Here is a 23,230-nt window from a genome sequence, read left to right on the forward strand (position 1 = left end):
CCTTATGGTTTCAGTTATAGAATACTTCAAGCGCAGTGTCAGGCAGGTCACATCGGTCAAGCTGAAATCAGCTGACGCTCAGCTGATCGTAATGTTTACCAATACAATTCAGACTCTTATCAGAGCAGTCTTATTTAAATCTTCCTCCATTTATTCATTGCCTTAGCTGCTTTTCCATTGCATGGATGCATGCTGCACTTAACACCCTCCTCCATCACCAGCTCCACTTCTTGAAAGGCAGCTTTGCTTTTAGTTTTCTCAGTATCTGTCTTGTTGTTCTGTGCTCTAAGACTAAAATTGCTTGCCACTTTGGAATTCCTATCTTCAATGTGTTATTGCGCCTTGTTCTCGATTTATCAACTTGAAATACCATATTTGAAGTTTTTTAAGTGTCCATTTAATCTATTATTCATTGTTGCATTGTTGGATTGTACAATGTTGCACTGTCAGAATGTAAAAAAAAAAGTACAATGTTGTAATAATTCTGCTGGGAGGGTGGGCACGGCTGCATGGATGGGCAGAGAGTTTACACAGAACAGAACCATACTGCCAACATCAACAAATTGCTTCAGTTGTCTATAAGTGAATAAAAGTACTCATTCAAGTTTCATTCAACGGAAGTGGTCCTGACTGGAGGAGGTTTCTGACACCTTCTTACCTGCAGAGGCTTTGCAGTACTTGTTGAACCATGTGAGTAAAGCTCACACTAAGCCAGTTAGTGTTTGCTTGAGTAAATGAGGACGGAGTTTGTCCCAGTGACATTGTGTCACTGTTCCAGTCGGTCAGTGGGGCAGTTAGTCAGGCACATGTCACAGTCACTGTGTCAATAAAGACTTCAGAAAATGGGTTGTTATGTTTGAAGTGATAAAACAATACACACTTGAACTTGAGGGGAACTGACTTCATACATAAACTAAAAATCACCTTCACACCAGCAGGTCAATAGTCATTGCAATAATGGTAAGCAATGTTCTGAGAAAAGATGTAGTTTCAATTGTTTGCAGATGACACTTGCTTTGATATTTTGTTGGATAATGCAAAGACATTTAGACCTTTTTAAGCATGATTTACTGCACGTGTCTAAATTCTCACGTTAAAAATAGCTAGAATAGTCTCTGAGTGTGCTCGGATTTAAATCAAATCTTCTTTGAGGACGGTATTTGTCTCGTTAAAGAATGTCTGTGTGTTTGTGTGTGTTGGAGAGAGAGAGAGAGAGAGAGAGAGAGAGAGAGTTCAGTGACCTCAGATAATCATAGGTATTGAGGACAGTGTTATGTTCAGTACTGGAGAGCTGCACATTTTGTATGCAGGGACACTTGTGTGCTATACGAATATATTGTTTATGTGCATTATTGTACAGGTCATGATTTTAAAACATGTAAACTTATTGTTATAATCTAATTACATAATTAAGTGCATAAAAATTGTTACGAGTAAAGGAGGGTTGGCACCCCACATCATAATTTCCTATTAGCAAGCATAATGAATTTTGTCTTGAATTTCAATCGAGTACTCTGTGGTGATAATGTAATGATGTTACAGTATGGAAGCATTCATGTTGAAGGATCAGGAGAGCTTAGATGTGGCTCAGAGTTGGCTAAGGTCCGAGGAATGGGGGATTCCTGCCCCACCTGTCGCCTTCACTGCGTGACAGAGCGTGGTCCCGTGTCACTGAAGTGTGTGGTGCAGGCTAGAGCCAAAACCTGATTACTGACCTGAGCCGGAGGCCAGATGGCCCTCATTGAGGTGATAGCAGAGCAGGAGCCTATTTACATACAGCCACAGGATTAGCTCAGGTTATTATATGGTGCATTTCATGAGGAATTTGAGAGGTATCAATTTAGCTTGTGAGGGTTTTTGAGATCCCTGAGAAGGAATATTGGATTTGCTCTTTCTGGTGCCTCTGTGTTAGTGTGTTGACTAGCACCTCAAGCAAGGAACTGAGAGGGTTTGGATAATTTGGCTGCATCCTAATTTGCATAACTCTGCTATGCACTAAAAGTATTTACTCACTGGGAAGAAAAAGTTTATACTTTTTAGGATTTAGAAGCATAATGCCAGCATTGAGACACTCTACCACAATATAAAATTGTACCTAGATACCACCAGTGTTGGGTATGTTACTCAAAATAAGTAATCCAATACAATTACTAATTACTCCTCTAAAAATATAATCATATTACTTTACTGATTATTTCATCTAAAAATGTAATCACATTACTAATTATTTTACTTTTAAGTTACTTTCTAAAACACTTTTCAGTATCTGTATTATCTGTACTAACTGTATTAACTGTATATGAATCTGATTACTAGAATTTTAAATGTAATGCATTATACTACTTTTTTGACTAAAAAGTAATTACTTTGTAATCGGATATACCCAACACGGGATACCACAGACCACATACTGTTTGAGTTTGCCTACAATCATCTAGCTAAATTTATTACTGTAAAATTCATTATGATTTGGCCATTTTTCTGTAACTTAAAAAAAAGTTGTAGAAGAGAATCGTAATAAACTCATACATATAATTGTACACTGGGTTGTTGGCGATAACAGAAAAGGCATGTACAGACATACTAATCCACCAGAAATCCACCGAAAATAGTATGCAATCTGGGCACCTTTAATACACTATTTTCAATATACTGTGATTTTATGTGCTGTACATACATTCTATACTGGACAGTAGGTTGTGCATATTGTCCACATATACATACATATTTTTCCTACTGTTTATAGACAGGGTACAACAGGGCTATAAGCCCCCTGGGGTAAAAGGCACTCTTGATTATATTTTCTCCCAAAACACTGAATAGCAACAAAAACTACCACAAAATTTTCCTGATCCATGAGTTCGTCACGTGCAATTTGTAAGGTTGAGGTCATTTGATCTAACATTTAATAACTTTTTTTTTGAAAACGTTGCAGTGTTAAAATGTTTATTTTGAGAGAAAATACTTATTAGTCCAGGACCGGATCTAGGGGGGTGCTGGGGTGAGCTTTGCCCCCCTAAATGATCCCTATGCCCCCCACCCCAAGCTCAAGTAAAGCAAAGGATCGATTTGTCATGTCACTAACCTTAACCTTAACCTCAACGAAATTCACTAGAATGGGAGATGTGTGTACTTCCGGCCCCCAAACCCCGACGGAAGACGCGCACACCCGCATGTAACCTTTCTAGATCCGGGCCTGTATTGGTCTTTTTCAGTTTTGTTCATGGTGATTAATTTTTTTTTTTTTTTAAATGTTTTCAATAACTGTCCAACAAGTGAAATTGTAGTATTTGGGGTAAAAAAATAAATAAAAAATAAGCCCAATTGATGCATGGGCTATGTTTCAGCATTGTTGCTCAGGAGACGCTGTATATTATTTCTTCCCTTGTCACGCAAGTGAAAAATGACAATTAACTAATTTCACTTGACTTGATTTGGGATGTAGTTCTATTTCTAATTTTGGGATACAGAGGTTGTGTTTAGAGAAGCTTTTTTTTATTCAGCTTGTGGAGGCGTCACAGCTCTTCACAATTTAGATGCCTTCCTTATTTAAACCCTGATTCAATTAATCAGCTCATAAGTAAAGGCTCCATGATTGTGTCAGATTAGTAAGACACCTAAAGTGTGCCGGGGTCCTACAGGGGCAGGATCAAGACACTTAACCTTCGGACATCTGCAGCGCAAGGGTCTGGATGTGATTCTGCACACTTGATTGAGAAATTGCCAAACAATGCACATTAAGTTTCACATGAATTTGCGATGTCAGATTTATCCTGAAAATTCGTAACAAAATGCAATATGGTTACAGAATTCACTCAAGGTAGAAAAAAAAAAATACAAATAATTCTAATAGTCTGAATAGTAGCTATATTGTGTAATGAATATTAATATATTGTCTTTCCTCCATTAGCAACATGTTCCCAGCCAACTTGGTCCAAGCAACGTTTCAACAAGTGAGTTTTAATGTTTTCCATTTCCATTTATTCATTTGGCATCTCACCTTCTCAACTATGCAAAAAATTGCTAAAATATTTTTGCTCCAAAATGATTATTCCTACAGTGGCAAGAAAAAGTATGTAAACCCTTTTGAATTAACTGGTTTTCTGCATTAACTGGTCATAAAATGTGATCTAATTTTCATCAAAGTCACAAGTATATAGAAACAAAATGTGCTTAAGCTAACAACACACAAACAGTTATAATCTTTCATATCTTTATTGAATATATCCCATTCAATATTCACAGTGCTGTGTAAAAAGTTAGTGAACCCTTGGATTTAATAACTGGTTGATCCTCCTTTGGCAGCAATAACCTCAACCAAGCATTTCCGGTAGCTGCGGATTAGACCAGAACAACATTCAGAAGGAATTTTGGACCATTCTTCCTTAAACAACTGTTTCAGCTCTGCCGTATTATTAGGATGTCTGGTGTGAACAGCTATCTTGAGGTCATTCTACAACATCTCTATTGGGTTAAGGTCTGGGCTCTGACTGGGCCACTCCAAAAGGCAGATTTTCTTTTTTGAAGACATTTTGTAGTGGATTTACTTCGATGTTTAAGGTCATTGTCCTGCTGCATCACCCAACCTCTACTGAGCTTCAGCTGGTGCACAGCCACCCTGACATTATCTTGGATATCTTGAGTCCACAAAACATTTTCTCAGTAGCATTGTGGAGTGTCAAAGTGGTCTTCAGGCACATAGCAATGTTTTTGTTGGAAAGCAGCGGCTTCCTTTGTGGTGTCCTGCCATAGACACTATGCCTGTTTAATGTTTTCCGTATAGTAGACTCATGAACAGAGATGTTAACCAGTTCCATTGATTCCTTCAAGTATTTAGCTGTCACTCTAGGGTTCTTTTTTACCTCACTGAGCATTCTGCAGTGTGCCCTTTGAATCATCTTAGCTGGACAGCCACTTCTAGGCAGAGAAGCCACAGTACTAAATTGACTCCATTTATAGACAGTTTGTCTAACTGTGGACAGATGAATATCTAAGCTCTCTGAGATAACTTTGTAACCCATTCCAGCTTTATGCAAAGCAACAATTCTTGATCATAGGTCTTCTGAGATCTCTTTTTTTCGAGGCATGGTCCACGTCAGCAGATGCTTTTTGTGATTAGCAAACGCAAAATGTTTGAGTGCTTTATATATGTCAAAGTAGCTCTAACCCACACCTCAAATCTTGTTTCATTAATTGGATGTCAGGTTTGCCAACTCCTGACTCTAATTAGCTTTTGTTGACGTCAATAGCCTATGGGGTTCACATACTTTTTCCAAACTACACTGTGAATGTTGGAATGATTTATTCAGTATGTACAAGAATAATACAATAATTTGTGTGCTACTAGTTCAAACAGATTGTGTTTGTTCATTATTGTAACTTAGATGAAGATTAAACCAGTTTTTAAGACAAATTAATACACAAATGCAGGTAATTCTACAGGGTTCACATACTTTTTCTTGCCGCTGTATATTATAAGCGTGTCCATGGATAAGACTGCCATTTTAATATTAAGACAGTATGTACAGCTTATGTTTGCATTATTATGGTTATTGCTTTGAATTTTGTTTAAAATGAATATACTGTTTATTCTTCTAATCATGTGGTAGTATCGTACGAGGAGCATTCCTATCATGAAGCCCAAACCGACCATCAGTCAGGACATACTGGAGACCACCACCAGACGGGTCTTCATTTATGGAATCCAGGATGACAATGGCACAGACATCCAGAACTTCTCCCTTGACCTGACACCTCCTCCTGATGTGGTCTTCAGAACGCTTCCTGGCACCAGTGAGGGCATGAACGTGCTTGGTATCGTCATCTTTTCAGCCACCATGGGTGAGTTAGAGCATCTGGATTTTCACAGCTTTATGAAACATATTACTGTGTATAAGTATTCTGTTAAATAAGCATTTTTGCTGCTTAGGTATCATGCTTGGAAGAATGGGACCAAATGGCAGTGCTCTGGTCAACTTCTGCCAAAGTCTAAATGAAGCTGTGCTGAAAATTGTAGCCATTGTTATATGGTAAAGACAAGCCCTTTCTTCTTCATATTTTAATATTTTCAAACTATCATATTTTCCGCTACAGTATATCAAACCCTATAAAAAGCACTACAATGTATCAAACATTACATGTAAAATTTGCTTACAGAAATGCAAAAAAATAAAAACAATACATAGACCGTGAAAGCATGATGTTTTCATTTCAATAAACACAAAATTTTGGTCAAATTTGATTATTTTTATGTATGCAAATATACTGATATTTACATGAAAAACAAAACTTCTTTTTGCACTACATACTAAAGTTAAATCTTGCATATAATATGACTAAGTTCCAGTATCCTGTTAAATCTATCAGTTGTCATGGGTACCATAAGGCACCATTTCCTTTTTTGGTTTACATTTTCCTTTGAGGTGGACATTTGAATGTTTGGATTGTACAAGACAGAATAGAGTGTTAAAAAAGTTTATTTAAAATTTATGTGAAGCTCCCCTATGTAAAAAAAGTGAGAATAATGTCTATTTTTTTATGCTACACTATAGGTACTTCCCATTTGGGATTGTGTTCCTAGTAGCTGGAAAGATCTTGGAAATGGATGACCCATCTGCCATGGGAAAGAAACTGGGCTTCTATGCCATCACTGTGGTTATGGGGCTGGTGCTTCATGGCCTGTTCATCCTGCCAGCCATGTACTTCTTCATCACTAAAAAGAGCCCCATCGTCTACATCCGAGGCATTTTACAGGCCCTGCTCATCTCATTAGCCACTTCATCCAGGTAAAGAATTAATTATGTAACCAGTTTTTTTTGGGCTATTTAAGATGAAGTTATTAAAACTAACACTTAAGCCCAGAGTATACTGCGGCCAGATGTTAAAGCTACGTATCTGCATACAGGACACGCAAATTTTGTCATCAAAAAAGTGCTCAAGCACCCAAGTATATGGCTGAATTTGGAATGGCATACTACCCATACTATTCTTACTTCTTCTGCCATATGTGTCTATGGCATAAATAGTATGAGTAGTGTGGTAGTATGCAATTCCGAACTCAGCTTATCTGTCTGCGTCTTGTTTTTGTATCCAAAGCGGTGGACGCTGTGAAAGGTGATTTTCTCAACAGTTACTTTAGGTATCTTTAGAGCTGAGTGCATGAATTCTTTAATGTGTTTGTTCGGGTATGTCTGTGAAAATTAGGTTCTCGCATACTACGACATTGTATGTCAAGTATGGTTTCTTTCATTGTTTTGTTTTCAATTTAAATTTTGTCAATTTGCGTTGTGAGAGATGTGATCCTTGTTTGCAGTTCATTTTTTAACTTTTGCATTGATTCTATTTGTGATTGGCTGAATTCCAGGCTAGATTTTGTCTTTTACATCTTGGTTCAAAAGTTTGAGGATTGCCAGTTTGTTATTTATTGACTCCAGTGCACTCACCTCTACAGTTGCTGTGTTGTTATCTGATTCCGCAGAGTATTCCTAACTCGCATGCTTTTTTTTTTTTAGTTTGGGGCATGGTGAAAAGTCCAATAAAGTAATTATAGTTGTAGAGTCTCCAATTCTTCCACAGCTGCCGTGGTTCGGATGTAATATTTTGTCCAGAAGTATGGGAAATGTAAGAAGGGAAAAACAGTAGTTATACTTTGTTATTTGCTCAGTTTCATGTTTGGATGTTTACTACCAGGGTGTCGCCATCTTGGATCTCGTCTGTCGTCTCTGGAGATTCTCAGAGTTCACGCATCATCCTCTCAGCACTCTCTCAGTTCTCTTTTGCAACCAGAGGATGGGTCGCAAAAGAATCAATTTTAAATTATATCACATATCACATTATTAAACCAAAGATATAAATGGTAATATAAAAATTTCTCTGTTCTGTTTTCTCCACTTAGCTCACAAGCTAACTGGTTAGCCTATTAGCTTAGCATACTGCAAGCTTCTTCTCCTCTTCATTTTCATCATGTTTCTCCTTTCTGTTGCCACCTAGTGATACTAGGTGGCAACAGTATGATTTTATTCAATAGAACTTTTAAGTTGAGGTATATTTTTTTATTTTACAAACCTTTCATTTTTTAATCTTTGTGGTTAGGTTTAGGGACAGGTGTAGGTGTATGGTTTCTGCGGGACCCAAATAAACACAACAAACACAGTTTTACACAGTATGTGAATGTTGCAGGACTTCAGCATTTCGCCGTTTTTTGAAGGGGGTGTAACTTGTAGTGGGCGTGCCTTGTGGTAGTCTTGCAGGACGCAGAAAGACCCTTTTCCGAGCACTGAATGCGTGCAGCCCGATTTTAATAACTATGCGAACTCTGAACGCACAGAATGCGCATGCGCATGGAATTATTAGCACTAATTAGTGGGTCCACAAGGTGACAAAACTCACAGTTAAGCTGTTGCTATCACAAAAAAGCACTAGAATTAAATGTAATCATTGCTAAACAGCAGGAGACAAATGTGAAAACAACAACAGTTGATATGCACATCATGGACGCATGTGTGAGGAGGTCTGGAGATAAAGTACCTGCATTTCGAGCAATATAAAGACATCTTTATGAGTCTAAATCCTTTAAGATACGTAAATAGTCCAGGATCTCGTAGCAGTCTTAGTGCGCATGCGAAAACCACATGTGTATGTGTGCACAGTCAAATGAAGTATACTTTGACAGGCTTGTGTTCTGCTGTACACAGACACTAAGCATTCGTATCAAAACCAAAGTATTCTTTGGGCTTTAGTCAGAGAACAGCACAGAAGAAAATGAGAAATGAGATGAAAGTAATGTAAGCTTGCTTACTTAGCAGTATTACACATGCTCACATCCATGCTCATTGACCCTACCCATGGGCCTGACTTTACTTTCTTTAAATGAGCTCACATTTACTATATAGTGTGCTGTTCAAAATTGTTCATAATGTTGACAAATTATACATCTGTATAATTTGTCAACATTATTAACTTTTTTTTTTTTACTAGACTATATAGTAAATGTGAACTAATTTAAGCAAAGTGACATCAGTTCTGGGGGGCATGCACATCAATAGGTTTTAGCATACTGTGTTTTGACTATTGGCATAAAGTCTGGTTCATTTTGCAGTTTACTCTGGACAAGAGCCGACCACTTAGACAAGAAGAGACCTTGAGATCTGACTGACATGTAAAGCGACCAAGCAGTTTGTTTGGTTTTTATTTGCAATAAATCTGCAATAAGTGATAAACTTTGGCAAATCCAGCGATTAATAAGAAATACTCATTGTGTCATGTTTTAAACTCAACCTTCTTTCATGGTGGAAAGGAAAACCTGTGGCAGCCAATTAGATTGCACCTGGTGATTTCAGCCAGCTCTTGCCATTTTTGTGTGCTATATGCATCAGACGGTCACTAAATGTGCTAACATATGCGGTTGAGACTTATAATGGTGTAACATTTATAAGTCCCACAAATGTACGTTTAATAGAATAACTCTGGTTCCTTAAATCAAACCATGTTATGTTGTTTACTTGATAGTTGTCTGTGTATTCTTGTGCTCTACTACAGCTCTGCCACACTGCCTATCACCTTCAAGTGCCTCCTGGAGAACAATCACATTGACCGCCGTATCATTCGCTTTGTACTCCCTGTGGGTGCCACTATCAACATGGACGGCACTGCTTTATATGAAGCTGTGGCAGCCATCTTCATTGCTCAAGTCAATAACTATGAGCTGGACTTTGGTCAGATCATCACCATCAGGTATGAATTAAATAATTTTGAAACAAAACTCACCGGCAACTAGTTTTGTCAGGTACCAAAATTTCAGTAGTCAGTACCGATACCAGTGAAATTTCACAGTTCTCGATACCAATTTCGATACCACAGCACAAATATGCTAATATGATAATGTGCTATTGAACACATAAGTTTAGTTATTTTTAATCATTATTTTAATAATTATAGTTTAATAATTATTATTGTTTTCCAAGAACATGTTTTAAAGTTTAATTAGTCATCAAAATGGTGTCTAATCAATTAATTCTTAAAAAAGTTTAATAAGTGAAAATATAACTTTTTAATGTCATTGCATTTTTTTTTTTTTTTTTTGCCAAACCTCTATCAACAGCTGTCTTGCTTGTGATAAATTGATTAATTATTGTTATTATTATTATTACTACTACTACAGAGAATATTACATTTTACTATACAGTTGTATTATTAATATATTTTCATAAATTTTTTTAATTTCTTCAATTTCAAGCATCTAGCTTTTATTTTGAATCATGCTTTTATTGACGAGTGTTTTTTGCGGAAGCTTCACTTTCCCGGATAAACAGTTCGCGACACGCAGCTCAGTGTGATCATTGAAGACTTTTAAGTCACGTCTGAAATCTCATCTGTTTACACTTCCTTTGTGTCTGACAAAGGAATAGTAGGACACAGTTTTGGAGTGTTTGTATTTTAGATTACTGGTGTTTGTGTATGTGGTCATTTTGAAATGTTATGTTTTAAATTTTATTACTGTGAAGCACTTTGGTCAACTCTGTTGTTTTAAATGCAATATAAATAAAGTTGAGTTGAGATTAAAGCACAAATGCTGTGATTTTAATTATATAAATATATAGGTTACATGTGGTTCACAGTAGATTAGTGCTCTGCTCTGTCATCTCATACAACGTGAATGATTCTCAATGTCTGTTGAGTTTCTAGTGGATGAGCGGTCAGATTTATTTAAAGTACGCAGCTCATCCACGCTAAGATTGCAGCCTTCAGCGGTTTAATAAATCACATTAGGACATGTCACTTGGATTAATTGTTCATTTCAGTGTAAAAGGAGTAACAGAGCACACATTCAAAATAAGCCTGTGAGCATTTCAAAGCAGTTATGTGTCAGTCATACTGCGCGCTGGTACCGGATAGAGTCGGTGCTTGGTACTACCAGTGCTGCAGAAACACTAGTATCGTTTTTTTTTTGTTTTTTTTTACCGAAGTACCGGTACTTTTGACAGCACTACCGGCAACAAAAAGTACAGTAATGGTACCATGGTACAATGATGGTATCATGGTAATACCATGGTACTTTGATATATATGGTACTGATTATGACTGTTACTATGATCATGGTCCTGATTGATTATCAGATTCAAATACCATGACATTAACATGAAACTCTAAGGGACTTCAAAGAATACCATGATATAATCACAGTACCATGTTCAAAATAACATGGTAAGGAATAATATGTTTCTAGGATTAGACTTAAAAGCTACATACTGTTTTTCATCAATAATATCTTTCTATTTTGCTTTTCACTCCAGTATCACAGCTACAGCAGCCAGTATCGGTGCTGCCGGCATTCCACAGGCTGGCCTGGTAACCATGGTGATAGTGTTAACTTCAGTGGGACTTCCTACAGATGACATCACTCTAATTATTGCTGTGGATTGGGCCCTGTAAGAGCTTTTTCCCCTCATGATGTCATTTATTTCAAATATAGTTTCTGTCAAGATTTATGATTGTTGTCCATTCAGGAGTTTTTTATTGCAATGTTTCTATGTCTTTCCATCAGGGATCGGTTCAGGACAATGGTGAACGTGTTGGGTGATGCTCTGGCTACTGGAATCATGGCACATATATGCAGAAAAGACTTTATAAAGGAGGGCGAGGAGGTGAGAATGACTTTATAAAGATATGACAATAAAGCAATAAGGCACTTGAGATGTTCTACAGTCCTTTTACCATGGTTAAGAGGCATTCTTGGGCACAATGCAAAGCAGAGTGCTTAAAATGGCCTTAACAGCAATATGGTATAATATAGAATATTTGATCAATTTCTCAGGATCCAAAAAAAAAAAAAAAAAACGATGTTTAAATTTAAGGGATGATTATTTCATAGTGTTGATGGTTATTATAAAGAACGAGATGGTGCATCCAAACATTTGATTGTTTACGGTTGCTGATCAAAGACCATATTTCAAATCATAAATTGTGCTTTTTTACTTCAGATTATGCTAAAAAACAAAAGAAAATCCCAGCTTGTATAGCTAATGTGCATGCGCTTTCTCAAGTTGATTGACAGGCATTGTCTGTATCTAAAAGGTGATTGGCTCTTTTACCTGTAAGGCGGGACTTCCTTTCTACATTCGTTGACCGCTGGGCGTTCAAATTTCTCCCATTCATTTTAATGGAAGTGGCCTGTCTCTGCTAAATAGTCTCTGGTGAAACTACTCTTTTGAAAAAGTTGTTAGCTACTTGGGATCGATAACTTTTTCAAGATAATGAGAAAATTTTCCCAATGATTATCGATCTATGTTTTGTTTTTTTAAATCTAAATATGGCTACTCATTGCACAATAGTCTTCGTCTCTTTATACATATTTCTCAACACCATGTTAGTAAGTGTGAGCAGCAGGCTCCGGTTTAATTTCCTCTAACATGTTTTTGGAAAAAGGGACTCTCCACCACATTAAGCGGCTGCATATCGGTAACTATAAACTTAGCTACACATTTTGTTAGCTTCTTGGTGTGTAGTGAATCAATTGATAATTTTTTCCTAGGGTTCCAAGCTTCCGCAACTGTAGGTTGTACCTGTTTGTTGCCTTTCATTGCACATACCTGCCATCCGAAATGACTCCAAAGGTTGCTTCGCCCTTTTCGCAAAGCTCTCCAATTTGTTTATCCGCCATAACATTACCCACAATGAAACACCATGCAAAACGCCAGCTGCACAAATGTAGGGGTGACAGAGGTGACGATAACTTAATATTAAGGACAGTAATTGTTATATAACCCCCTTGTGGTCTCCCAAAGCTATTACGCCAGACTACAACTGGCCAACTGACTGTGAATGGGAAAGCACAAAAATTAGGCTTCTAATTTAAATGTCGGCTAATATTAATATATCGATGCCTCAAAAACTTATTGAGAAAATAACATGCTGATCATTAATTGATGTATCGATGTTTTATGACATTACTGTTAGCTACACTACAAGCTACTAACAAAAAGTAGATAACTACATTGAAGCTATTTAAAGAACAATACATTTATATACTGGCGGCCAAAAGTTTGGAATAATGTACAGATTTTGCTGTTTTGGAAGGAAATTGGTACTTTTAATTCACCAAAGTGGCATTCAACTGATCACAAAGTATAGTCAGGACATTACTGATGTAAAAAACAGCACCATCACTATTTGAAAAAAGTCATTTTTGATCAAATCTAGACAGGCCCCATTTTATCATGCTAAATTGCTCATTTGGTACTAGAAAATCACTTGCCATTATATCAAACACAGTTGAAAGCTATTTGGTTCGTTAAAAGAAGCTTGACATTGTCTTTGTGTTTGTTTTTGAGTTGCCACAGTATGCAATAGACTGGCATGTCTTAAGGTCAATATTAGGTCAAAAATGGCAAAAAAGAAACAGCTTTCTCTAGAAACTCATCAAACATTGTTTTGAGGAATGAAGGCTATGCAATGCTTGAAATTGCCAAAAAAAATGAAGATTTCATACAAAGGTGTACACCACAGTCTTCAAAGACAAAGGACAACTGACTCTAACAAGGACAGAAAGAGATGTGGAAGGCCAGATGTACAACTAAACAAGAGGATAAGTACATCAGAGTCTCTAGTTTGAGAAATAGACGCCTCACATGTCCTCAGCTGACAGCTTCATTGAATTCTACCCGCTCAACACCAGTTTTATGTACAACAGTAAAGAGAAGACTCAGGGGTGCAGGCCTTATGGGAAGAATTGCAAAGAAAAAGCCACTTTTGAAACAGAAAAACAAAAAGAAAAGGTTAGAGTGGGCAAAGAAACATAGACATTGGACAACAGATAATTGGAAAAGAGTGTTATGGATCTTAACGACACTGAGCTTTTGTGGGATCAGCTAGACTGTAAGGTGTGTGAGAAGTGCCTGAAAAGACAGCCACATCTATGGCAAGTGCTACAGGAAGCGTGGGGTGAAATGTCATCTGAGTATCTGGACAAACTGACAGCTAGAATGCGAAGGATCTGCAAAGATGTCATTGCTGCACGTGGAGGATTTTTTGATGAGAACTCTTTGAAGTAGTTTAAGAAGTTCTGAACAGGTGTACCCAGGAGAATCTGAGTAAATTCTAGAGACTGTTGTGTGTGAAAATCCCAGGAGATCAGCAGTTACAGAAATACTCAAACCAGCCCATCTGGCACCAACAATCACGCCATAGTCCAAATCACTGAGATCACATTTTTTTCCCCATTCTGATGGTTGATGTGAACATTAACTGAAGCTCCTGACCCATATCTGCATGATTTTATGCACTGCACTGCTGCCACACAATTGGCTGATTAGAGAATTGCATGAATGATTGTTGGTGCCAGATGGGCTGGTTTGAGTATTTCTGTAACTGCTGATCTCCTGGGATTCTCACACACAGCAGTCTCTAGTATTTACTCTGAATGGTGCCAAACACAAAAAACATCCAGTGAGCGGCAGTTCTGTGGACAGAAATGCCTTGTTGATGAGAGAGGTCAACAGAGAATGGCCAGACTGGCTCGATCTCATGAAGTCTATGGTAACTCAGATAACCACTCTGTACAATTGTGGTGAGAAGAATAGCATCCCAGAATGCTATTCTGAGATGTGGGTTGGTGCTGTTTTGGTGGCACGAAGGGGACCTACACAATATTAGGCAGGTGGTTTTAATGTTGTGGCTGATCGGTGTATGTATACAGTATATATCACAATCAGATGATATTATTTAATTCTGCAATCATTTTTCTTATATTTATTTAATTAGGGTGACTTTCCACTTAGGATAATTAATCATGGTTTTACTACAGGAACCATAGTTTAACCATGAAATCCAGGGCCATTTCTAGGGATCAGCTGGGGACCACCAATGTGTAATAAAAAATAGGGTGACAACTTAAAATTGCACATAAATCTCTAGATTTATTAGTGTATATTTAGTATAAAATACCCTATTCTATAAAACTGAATCAAAATAATGTGATAGCAGAAATTAATACAATTTCGTTTAAAAAAAGAAGGCAAAGTCCCTTTAAGAATGTGTGGGGCTCAAGTAAATTATTTATGTGAACTAGTTCATTTACATGAGAAAAAAAAAAAACGATTCACTAAAATAAATCGGCGTAACTAAATATAAGGGAATCATTTATTTTTAACTGACGGTTTAGGTGAGCCTTTGATGACTCCCATGGCTCCATTGCTGCATTTGCATTACATTGTGACAAATGTAGTGTTTTGTGATGCTACAGCTATACTCATCGCAAAATGTTCACATTGGAAAAACTATTGTGAAAATGGCTGAGCTACTGTCATGCTACGGAATGTTTTTATTTTTTTTAGTGTCACTAATTTTAGTTAATTACTCCCCAACACTGGTTTGGATCCATTTCAATCAATATTTCCAATTAGTTAAAGATGATCTGAAGAAATGTCTCAATGGTAAACAATGGTAACTGTAGAAGTCTTGATTTTGTCCTCTCCTGATGCTCCTTGCAGATCCCTCTCATCTGTGAGACCAAACCCATGATCAGTATTCAGCAGATGATGTCCTACCAGAAAAACGGCTGCTTCCAGCCCCCTCCACTAGGCCCTATGAGGAAACCCGATCACCTCTCACCCGACGTGGCCCGTCTCATGCAGCTGGAGGAAGGCATCAGGCCTGCTGAGAAGAAGAAATCCCCTGACCTATCTCCACACCATTATAAACGCGAGCACAAAGACAAAGAGCACTGTACCATTGACATGAATGGTCTGGAGACCAATGTCTAGACTCCTGCAGAGAGTGACTGGTCTACATATCAAACAAAAAGACCAAGAGCTGCAAGATGCCAGTCACTCTCTGTCTCCACATTTTGGAATTTCAGTATGTGTGTGAATATTTAAGTGAACTTTGTAGGTTCAAAGGGAATTTAATGTAAGGAAGCTGACATGGTAGGGGGGCCATGGATCTTTGGACCTTCTTAGGGGATTTACTGACCACTATCCATTTCCTTTCAAAATCATGGAACAGATGCTAAGCTACACAATTAAGTGTGTGGAGAGAGATCAGTGTACATAGAAGTGCTTTTGTTATTCTGTCCATTCCCTGTGATCTGCTGGAGAGATCACACATTCTTTATTGAAAGCGCTCATGTCTGTCATGGACACCTCATCTTTGGAATGTGGATATGTGTTATTTTATTTTGTTATATTTCAAATGCTGCTGAGAGTTGTTTTTTGTTTTTTGATTAAAGCTTTCTCTATTTCAGTCCTCTCTTTCACTACCAGGGTGAAAATAAATTGTCCTCTGAAGAAGATTTAACTATAAGTGGCCCAACAAGTATTTGGACACTTAAACCAGTTGTTCTCTGGGTTGCAGTTCTGATAGGGTTGCAGACAGCAGTGTTTAATGCAAATAATAAAGTGCAACTAACCCTATTGTAATGCATAGTTAGGACAGCAAAATAACTTCCCATATCTTAATGTCAAAGACCATGCATCCAATGACTCTACTGTAATTTGCCACAAATTCATCTGTCACTTGATATAATCTAGTCAAATTAGGTGCATGCCATCCTGGACAGGTTAAGTGACATGCAATTATCCTCAAAGGTAAAAGAATATCTGACCCAGATTGGTTTGTGACATTTTTTTAAATATCGTTGGGCCTGTGTGCTAATACATTTCAGTGTGTTTTATTTTAAAGACATTTTTGTTTAGTTTTGTGCATTAAACATTTTTGGTATTGTGTTGGGTCCGCTTGACAGTTGAGATCCACTCATTGAGCCACTAATCACTTTAACAAACATTTTACCTTTTATAATGCTTAACTGATTTTGAATGTGATAGTTCACCCAAAAATGAAAATTCTCTCATCATTTACTTACCCTCATGCCATCCCAGATGTGCATGACTGTCTTTCTTCTGCTGAACACAAATTAAGACTTTTAAAATAATATTTTCAGCATTTTTGTCTCTTTTATACTGCCTTTTTATGCTTTTTGGACCTTTAAAGGCCACCTTTCACTTGCATTGTGAGGGCCTACAGATCTGAGATATTCTTCTAAAAATCTTCATTTGTGTTCTGCAGAAGAAAGTCACACATCTGGGATGACATGAGAGCGAGTAAATGATGAGAGAATTTTCATTTTGGAGTGAACTATCCATTAAATGCACCACATATAGAAATACATTTGTAAATATATATAGTATTTTTATTCTTAAGAAATTTCTGTGTGTTTTATATATCTGTCCACAGACCTCCTACAGGACCTTCACAGACCACTTTTTGAAAACCCTGGCATTATATCACAAAATATCAAACCAAGTAGCGCTTATTTTAAAGAAAGATAGCACAAGCACACCTTTCAAGCTAGTTTGTTAGTTTTATTTGGTAAAACAACAGATATACTGTTCAAAATTAAGACTTCAAAAAGTATTTAGACACTTTCTGGTCAAACATTAGTGAAAAATGTTCATAGATGTTATGCTGATGTTCATAGTTAACTACAACTGTGGTTACTTAATGTGAACCTGAGGCTAACTGACTTTATACATCCACTAAAAATCACCTCACAATTAGTTGGATAAAGGTCATTGTAAAATGTCTCAGAAAAGTTAAATTAGTTCTGTGAAAAGCTCTAGCATCATTTGTTTGCAGTTGCCACTTGGTTTGAAATTTCATATCAAATAATGCAATTAAATATTTACATTTTAAGTGTGTGTTTTCAAATTTCCATGATGACCCACTGTTGAAAGCGCCTACAATGGGCATGTGAGTGTCGGAACTGGACCTTGGAGCAGTGGAAGAAGGTCGCCTGGTCCGATGAGTCCCGTTTTCTTTTACATCACGTGGACGGCCGTGTACATGTGCGCCATTTACATGGGGTAGTGATGGCACCAGGATGCACTGTGGGAAGATGTCAAGCCGGTGGAGGGAGTGTGATGCTCTGGGCAATGTTCTGCAGGGAAACCCTGGGTCCGGCCATTCATGTCGACATCAATTTGACATGTGCCACCTACCTAAACATCGTTGCAGACCAGGTACACCCCTTCATGGCAATGGTATTCCCTGATGGCTGTGGCCTCTTTCAGCAGGATAATGCGCCCTGCAGCACAGCACACATTGTTCTGGAATGGTTTGAGGAACATGATGAAGAGTTCAAGGTGTTGCCCAGACCTCCAAATTCCCCAAATCTTAATCCGATTGAGCATCTGTGGGATGTGCTGGACCAATAAGTCCGATCCACGGCAGCTCCACCCCGCAACTTACAATGGCGCGGCCCGCTACCATTTTAGTTTGCTGTTTACACAGTCTAGTGCTGACACATAGACCGGTGAGATATCTCAGGACATTTATTTCAGAGATACAAGGGAGAAGGAACATTTTCTGTATACCATTCCATAGAAAAATCGCTTACAACACCTTTAAAGACTGTAATAGTTAATTAATCTAGCAAAAACAGACAAAGCTCTTCAAAATTTAGAGAAAGAAATGACAGAACTGCCGATTCTGAGCACTTAATGGCATGAAAAGATGACCCACTCATATAAGATATTGAGAACTTTAATATACTGTAACTCTTTCTATTATGCAGAGATTGAAGTCTTCAATCTGAACAATGTACAGACAGACACAATGTTCAACATATTATTTCATAATCAGTATATCATCAGAATTTTCATATAAAGAACCAGACTGATTTCACAGAAACAACATGCCAACTTCAGGTGTAATCATGTTGCAAAAACAACAGTCTGCCCTTGACAATAATTACACAACCCTGACTAGCTGATAAAGGACTTAGTTTTAAAATTTCATAGAAGTTGCAAAGTATGTCACACATTCCCAAAGCCTTACAGAACTTGTATGGATTATTTTTATGAAAAATGCTGAGTATATTCATTGAAATTTAAATGAAATTGCATTAAATAATTTCTTCTCATTATATGGTTTTGAAATACATTTGAATTCCAGTGGGTTAGCTTGTTGGAAAGGCAACATAATCATTCTAAAACTTATCTCAGATGTGTACTTATCACAAAACTCACAGGCAGTTTCAACATAAGGGGTCATTCACAAAGCATACGATTGTAACAGAATGCAGGCATCTTGAAAACGTCTATGGTCATGACATGAGGAATAAAATGTTCCCTGATATTTTGACATTTAAGAGGTCATTGTACTATAAAATAAACTGTAAGCGTCAGAACTCAAAACTTCTCCTCTCTGCAAAAACAGCATTTGTTGAAACCACGCTGCCAAAACTACTCGTTCTCTAATTCCTTCATATTGTGATGTCACACTGTGATAGACATTTGCATCTGACCACCTCCACAACAACAAATCAACTCCTATTTTACCTTTTATCACTTCGGTAGCACGCCCAGTAGCAGTGAGCAGTGAGCAGTGAGATGGCAAATAGAGATAGCAGATCAGTCAAGAGCAGAGAGCCAGTAAGAACAGTGGGCATTTACTGTCAAGTCTTAAAGGAGATGAAGCACCAAAACCGAGCGTTTCTGACAGACGGTCAGAATAAGGGTGGAAACTGATCATGTTTTACAAATATATGACTAATATTATAAGTGAACCTCAAGAAACCTTAAAAAAATATAGCTGCAAGCAGCAATGACGGGCCCAAGCACCATGGGTCCATTTCCACCCAGTGGCTTTCGGAAAACAATGCAAGGTGGACACATGCATTTGGCATTTGACATTATTCTAAACAATTTTGAAGCAATTTGGGTAAATATAAGAGGACTTTTTTAAAGTCTGTTGTAAGAGCCACACTTCCTGCTGCCAGGTGGTGGTGCTATGACCGTGACCCAAAATAGTCACATCCATGTGATTAGCCCCCAAGACTAAACATACATCTCAATTTTGATCTAAATCACATATTGCACACAGAAGAAATGAGACACTTCCTGTTTCCCATTTTCCGCCATTCATTTAATGCCTTGCCATGGCAACACCGTTCGATATATCAAAAATCTGCCCAAAATTTAGCATCTACAATGACTTTGCACAAATTTGGTGCCTGTCACATGAATCCCCTAGGAGGAATATTTAAAAGTTCAGGCCTGCAATTTTCAGAAAATCCAAAATGGCCAACTTCCTGTTGGGTGAGCTAATGACTGTAAGTATGAAAGTTGTTTGGCTTCATGATAACAATTTATGTACCAAGTTTGGTGACTAGGTGAAAATGAGGGTGCTACAGAGACCCCGTTACATGCCCATTCACCTAAATCACACATTGCACACAGAAGATATGACACACTCCCTGTTTCCCATTTTTGCAATTAATTTAATGCCTCGCCATAGCAAAATCGTTCGATATTCAAAAATCTATTTACAATTTAGCATCTTCAATGTCTTGGCATAATATTGTCTAAATGTGGTGACAGTCTCATGAATCCCCTAGGAGTATTTAAAAGTTCAGAGACTGTAATATTCAAAAAAATCCAAAACGTCCGACTTACTGTTGGGCAGAGCTAATAACTATAATTATGAATGTTGTCTGGCTTCATGAGAACTATATATGTACCAATTTTGGAGACTGTAGGTGAAACTGGGGGTGCTACAGAGGCCGTTTTACATGCCCATTTTAAAGGGGGTGCTACAAAGCTCTCCCTACACGCCTATGCAAGAACTTTTGCCCAGCCCTAATGGCCAACGACCTTGATGTGTGTGCCAAAATTTTATGAAATTTTAAGCATGCAAAGTGCCTCAAAAACATCCAAATATAGGAAGAAAGGAATATAACAATTAATGTGTTGCCATGCCAACACTATTTAAGATATCAAATACCCCTTGACAATTTTACATCAGCAGTGTCTTGACATTATTGTAAAGAATTTTGAAGCAATACATGTAAGCATAAGAGGGCTATTTCAATGTCTGTTAAAAGTGTCATACTTCCTGCTGCCAGTTGTTGGTGATAGGACCATGACCCATAATAGCTACATTCATGTAATCAGCCCAAAACATACAGCTGAATTTTAATCATAATCATACAATTCAAACAGAAGATATAAGGAACTTCCTGTTTCATATTTTTGCCCTTAATTTATTGCCTTGCCATGGCAACACCGTTCAGTATATAAAAAATCCGTTCACAATTTAGCATCATCAATGTCTTGGCATAATGTTGCCTACATTTGGTGAATCCCCTAGGAGGAGTATTTAAAAGTTCAGGGCCTGCAATTTAAAAAAAAAATCCAAATTCAATGGCCGACTTCCTGTTGGGCAGAGCTAAAGACTGTAGTTTTGTCTGGCTTGATGAGAACAATATATGTACCAAATTTGGTGACTGTAGGTGAAACTGACCCCACCACTTTAGTCAAAAGGTGGCGTTACAAAACCTGCCTTACATGCCCATGTGTGACCTTTTGCCCAGGCCTAATGGCGGACAACTCCGATGTGTGTGCTAAGTTTTTAAGCATGTTAAGTGCCCCAAAAGCACCCTAAACCTTGAAAAGAAGAACAATAATTCTTAGAAGAACAATAGGGCCTCCGCACTTTCAGTGCTTGGGCCCTAATAATAATAATCCTTAGAAGAACAATGGGGCCTCTGCACTTTCTGTGCTTGGGCCTTAATAATAATAATAATAATCCTTAGAAGAACAATTGGGCCTCAGCGCTTTCAGTGCTTGGGCCCTAATAATAATAATAATCCTTAGAAGAATAATAGGGTCTCTGCACTTTCAGTGCTTGGGCCCTAATAATACAAAAAGGCATGTCATGACCCCTTTAAGGTTGTTCAGAATGCATCATCTTTGACCGTCACACTGTTTTTTCAGCATCTCGTGCCATTAGTGTTGCGTTTTTCAGATGGAGTGCAGAGTTAAAAGAAGTGAAACTTTTAAACTTTTTAAGACACCAGTGTTTTCATCAGTTTCACTGCACTGCATCTAGCTGTTTGTTTGTTTGTTTGTTTTTTTACACAAGAACACGTCCTGTGTGAGCAGCCATTAATGCCGTATCTAGCCGATTCAATATTTTAGAACAGATCAACTACAAACATATACAGTATATCCATCCACTACAGAAATGTCCATGACTTTTAAGATTTTATTCATTTCCATTACTTTTTCAGGTCTAGAAATGTCTAAATTACCAGATTTTTATACGTTTTTCATGACCCTGTGGTGTTTCAATCAATTTACCATGTTTTTTACCTTTCCAGATTTCAAAAGCATTGGACGGCAAATAACTGTCCTCCATGATATGGCCAATAGAACTCACTGACATGCAAATGATTAGGTGCAAACATTATTTTATTATGCCTACTATCTCCTTTTCTGTTCCATTGAAGAAAGAAAGGTTCGGAACTACATCAGGGTGGGTAAATGATGATTCATTTTGGGGTGAAATGTCCCTTCAATGCGTACAACTCTATGATTCTTTGGGTCTTCAACCAAGTGTAAAATATTTTGTTACCATATTTGCCTGTATGTAAGAAGTCTGGCATAATTATACAGTCCACTGAGTAGGCAGCTGATTGTTTCACTGCTTGTGAAATTCAGATAGTTTAGCAAAACAGCAGCATGTGGGGTGTAATTAGGAACAATTACTGAGACAAGCAGAAAGGGGAGGGCAGGAAGTTCATGCAGCCACATGGCCATGTACTACTGAAACCCTGCAGGAAATAAGGCTAGCTTGGGTCTGTCAAACTGCAGGATTCATAAACTGGATAATTGCTAGCTCATTTCTCGTTTTACAACACCATTCACAGACTCTAAACTGTCTTCGGTCTGCTGATGACCTTTAATAATCCTCTTTACTCTGGGTTTAATAACAGTAAATTATTCTGTCATTTTGACATCCACTTACTGGGAGAAAGAGAAACACTACTTTGAAGATGTACTTGCAAACATGCGTGGGAAGCTAGTTAAATTCAAAGTTGAGTAGTGTCATTCTCGGAAGAAATTAAAAAAGATCGTTGTTAGTAATGAACTGTTCTCGAGCCATTGTGCTTATGTGTTCTTGAAAATTGCACAGACAGGCTCTTACTGTGAGTGCAGTTTGCTTAAGGGAATGTCATTAAAGATGGAAGGCAGATTTACTTAATGTAAAACTGCTGCATTCAAGACTGAAATGTAGAAACAAAGTTGTAAACTGTTGCCCACTCGTGTTAGATGTCATACTCTGCAACATACATGCCAAATCTTTGTGAATAAAGAAGTATATCTTTGTCTTCTTATGGAAAATAAATTGCAGTTCCAAATTAACTACAACCTTCAAAGCCAGATCTGGACCAGAA

General features: G+C 37.6%; 1 protein-coding gene across 1 annotated transcript in view; it reads left to right on the forward strand.

Annotated features, from left to right (window-relative positions):
* Positions 1-16,616, forward strand: part of LOC127442474 (excitatory amino acid transporter 5-like) — a 40,359-nt gene extending 23,743 nt beyond the window's left edge. The window contains exons 4-11 of the mRNA XM_051700536.1: positions 3,911-3,953; positions 5,610-5,841; positions 5,930-6,029; positions 6,552-6,785; positions 9,538-9,732; positions 11,292-11,426; positions 11,543-11,642; positions 15,486-16,616. Coding sequence (XP_051556496.1) covers positions 3,911-3,953; positions 5,610-5,841; positions 5,930-6,029; positions 6,552-6,785; positions 9,538-9,732; positions 11,292-11,426; positions 11,543-11,642; positions 15,486-15,758 — 1,312 coding nt within the window. The 3' untranslated portion in view covers positions 15,759-16,616. The remainder of the gene's footprint in view (positions 1-3,910; positions 3,954-5,609; positions 5,842-5,929; positions 6,030-6,551; positions 6,786-9,537; positions 9,733-11,291; positions 11,427-11,542; positions 11,643-15,485) is intronic.
* Positions 16,617-23,230: the final 6,614 nt, after the last annotated feature.

This window comes from Myxocyprinus asiaticus, chromosome 6 (genome assembly GCF_019703515.2).
Source record: "Myxocyprinus asiaticus isolate MX2 ecotype Aquarium Trade chromosome 6, UBuf_Myxa_2, whole genome shotgun sequence".
Lineage (NCBI taxonomy): Eukaryota > Metazoa > Chordata > Actinopteri > Cypriniformes > Catostomidae > Myxocyprinus > Myxocyprinus asiaticus.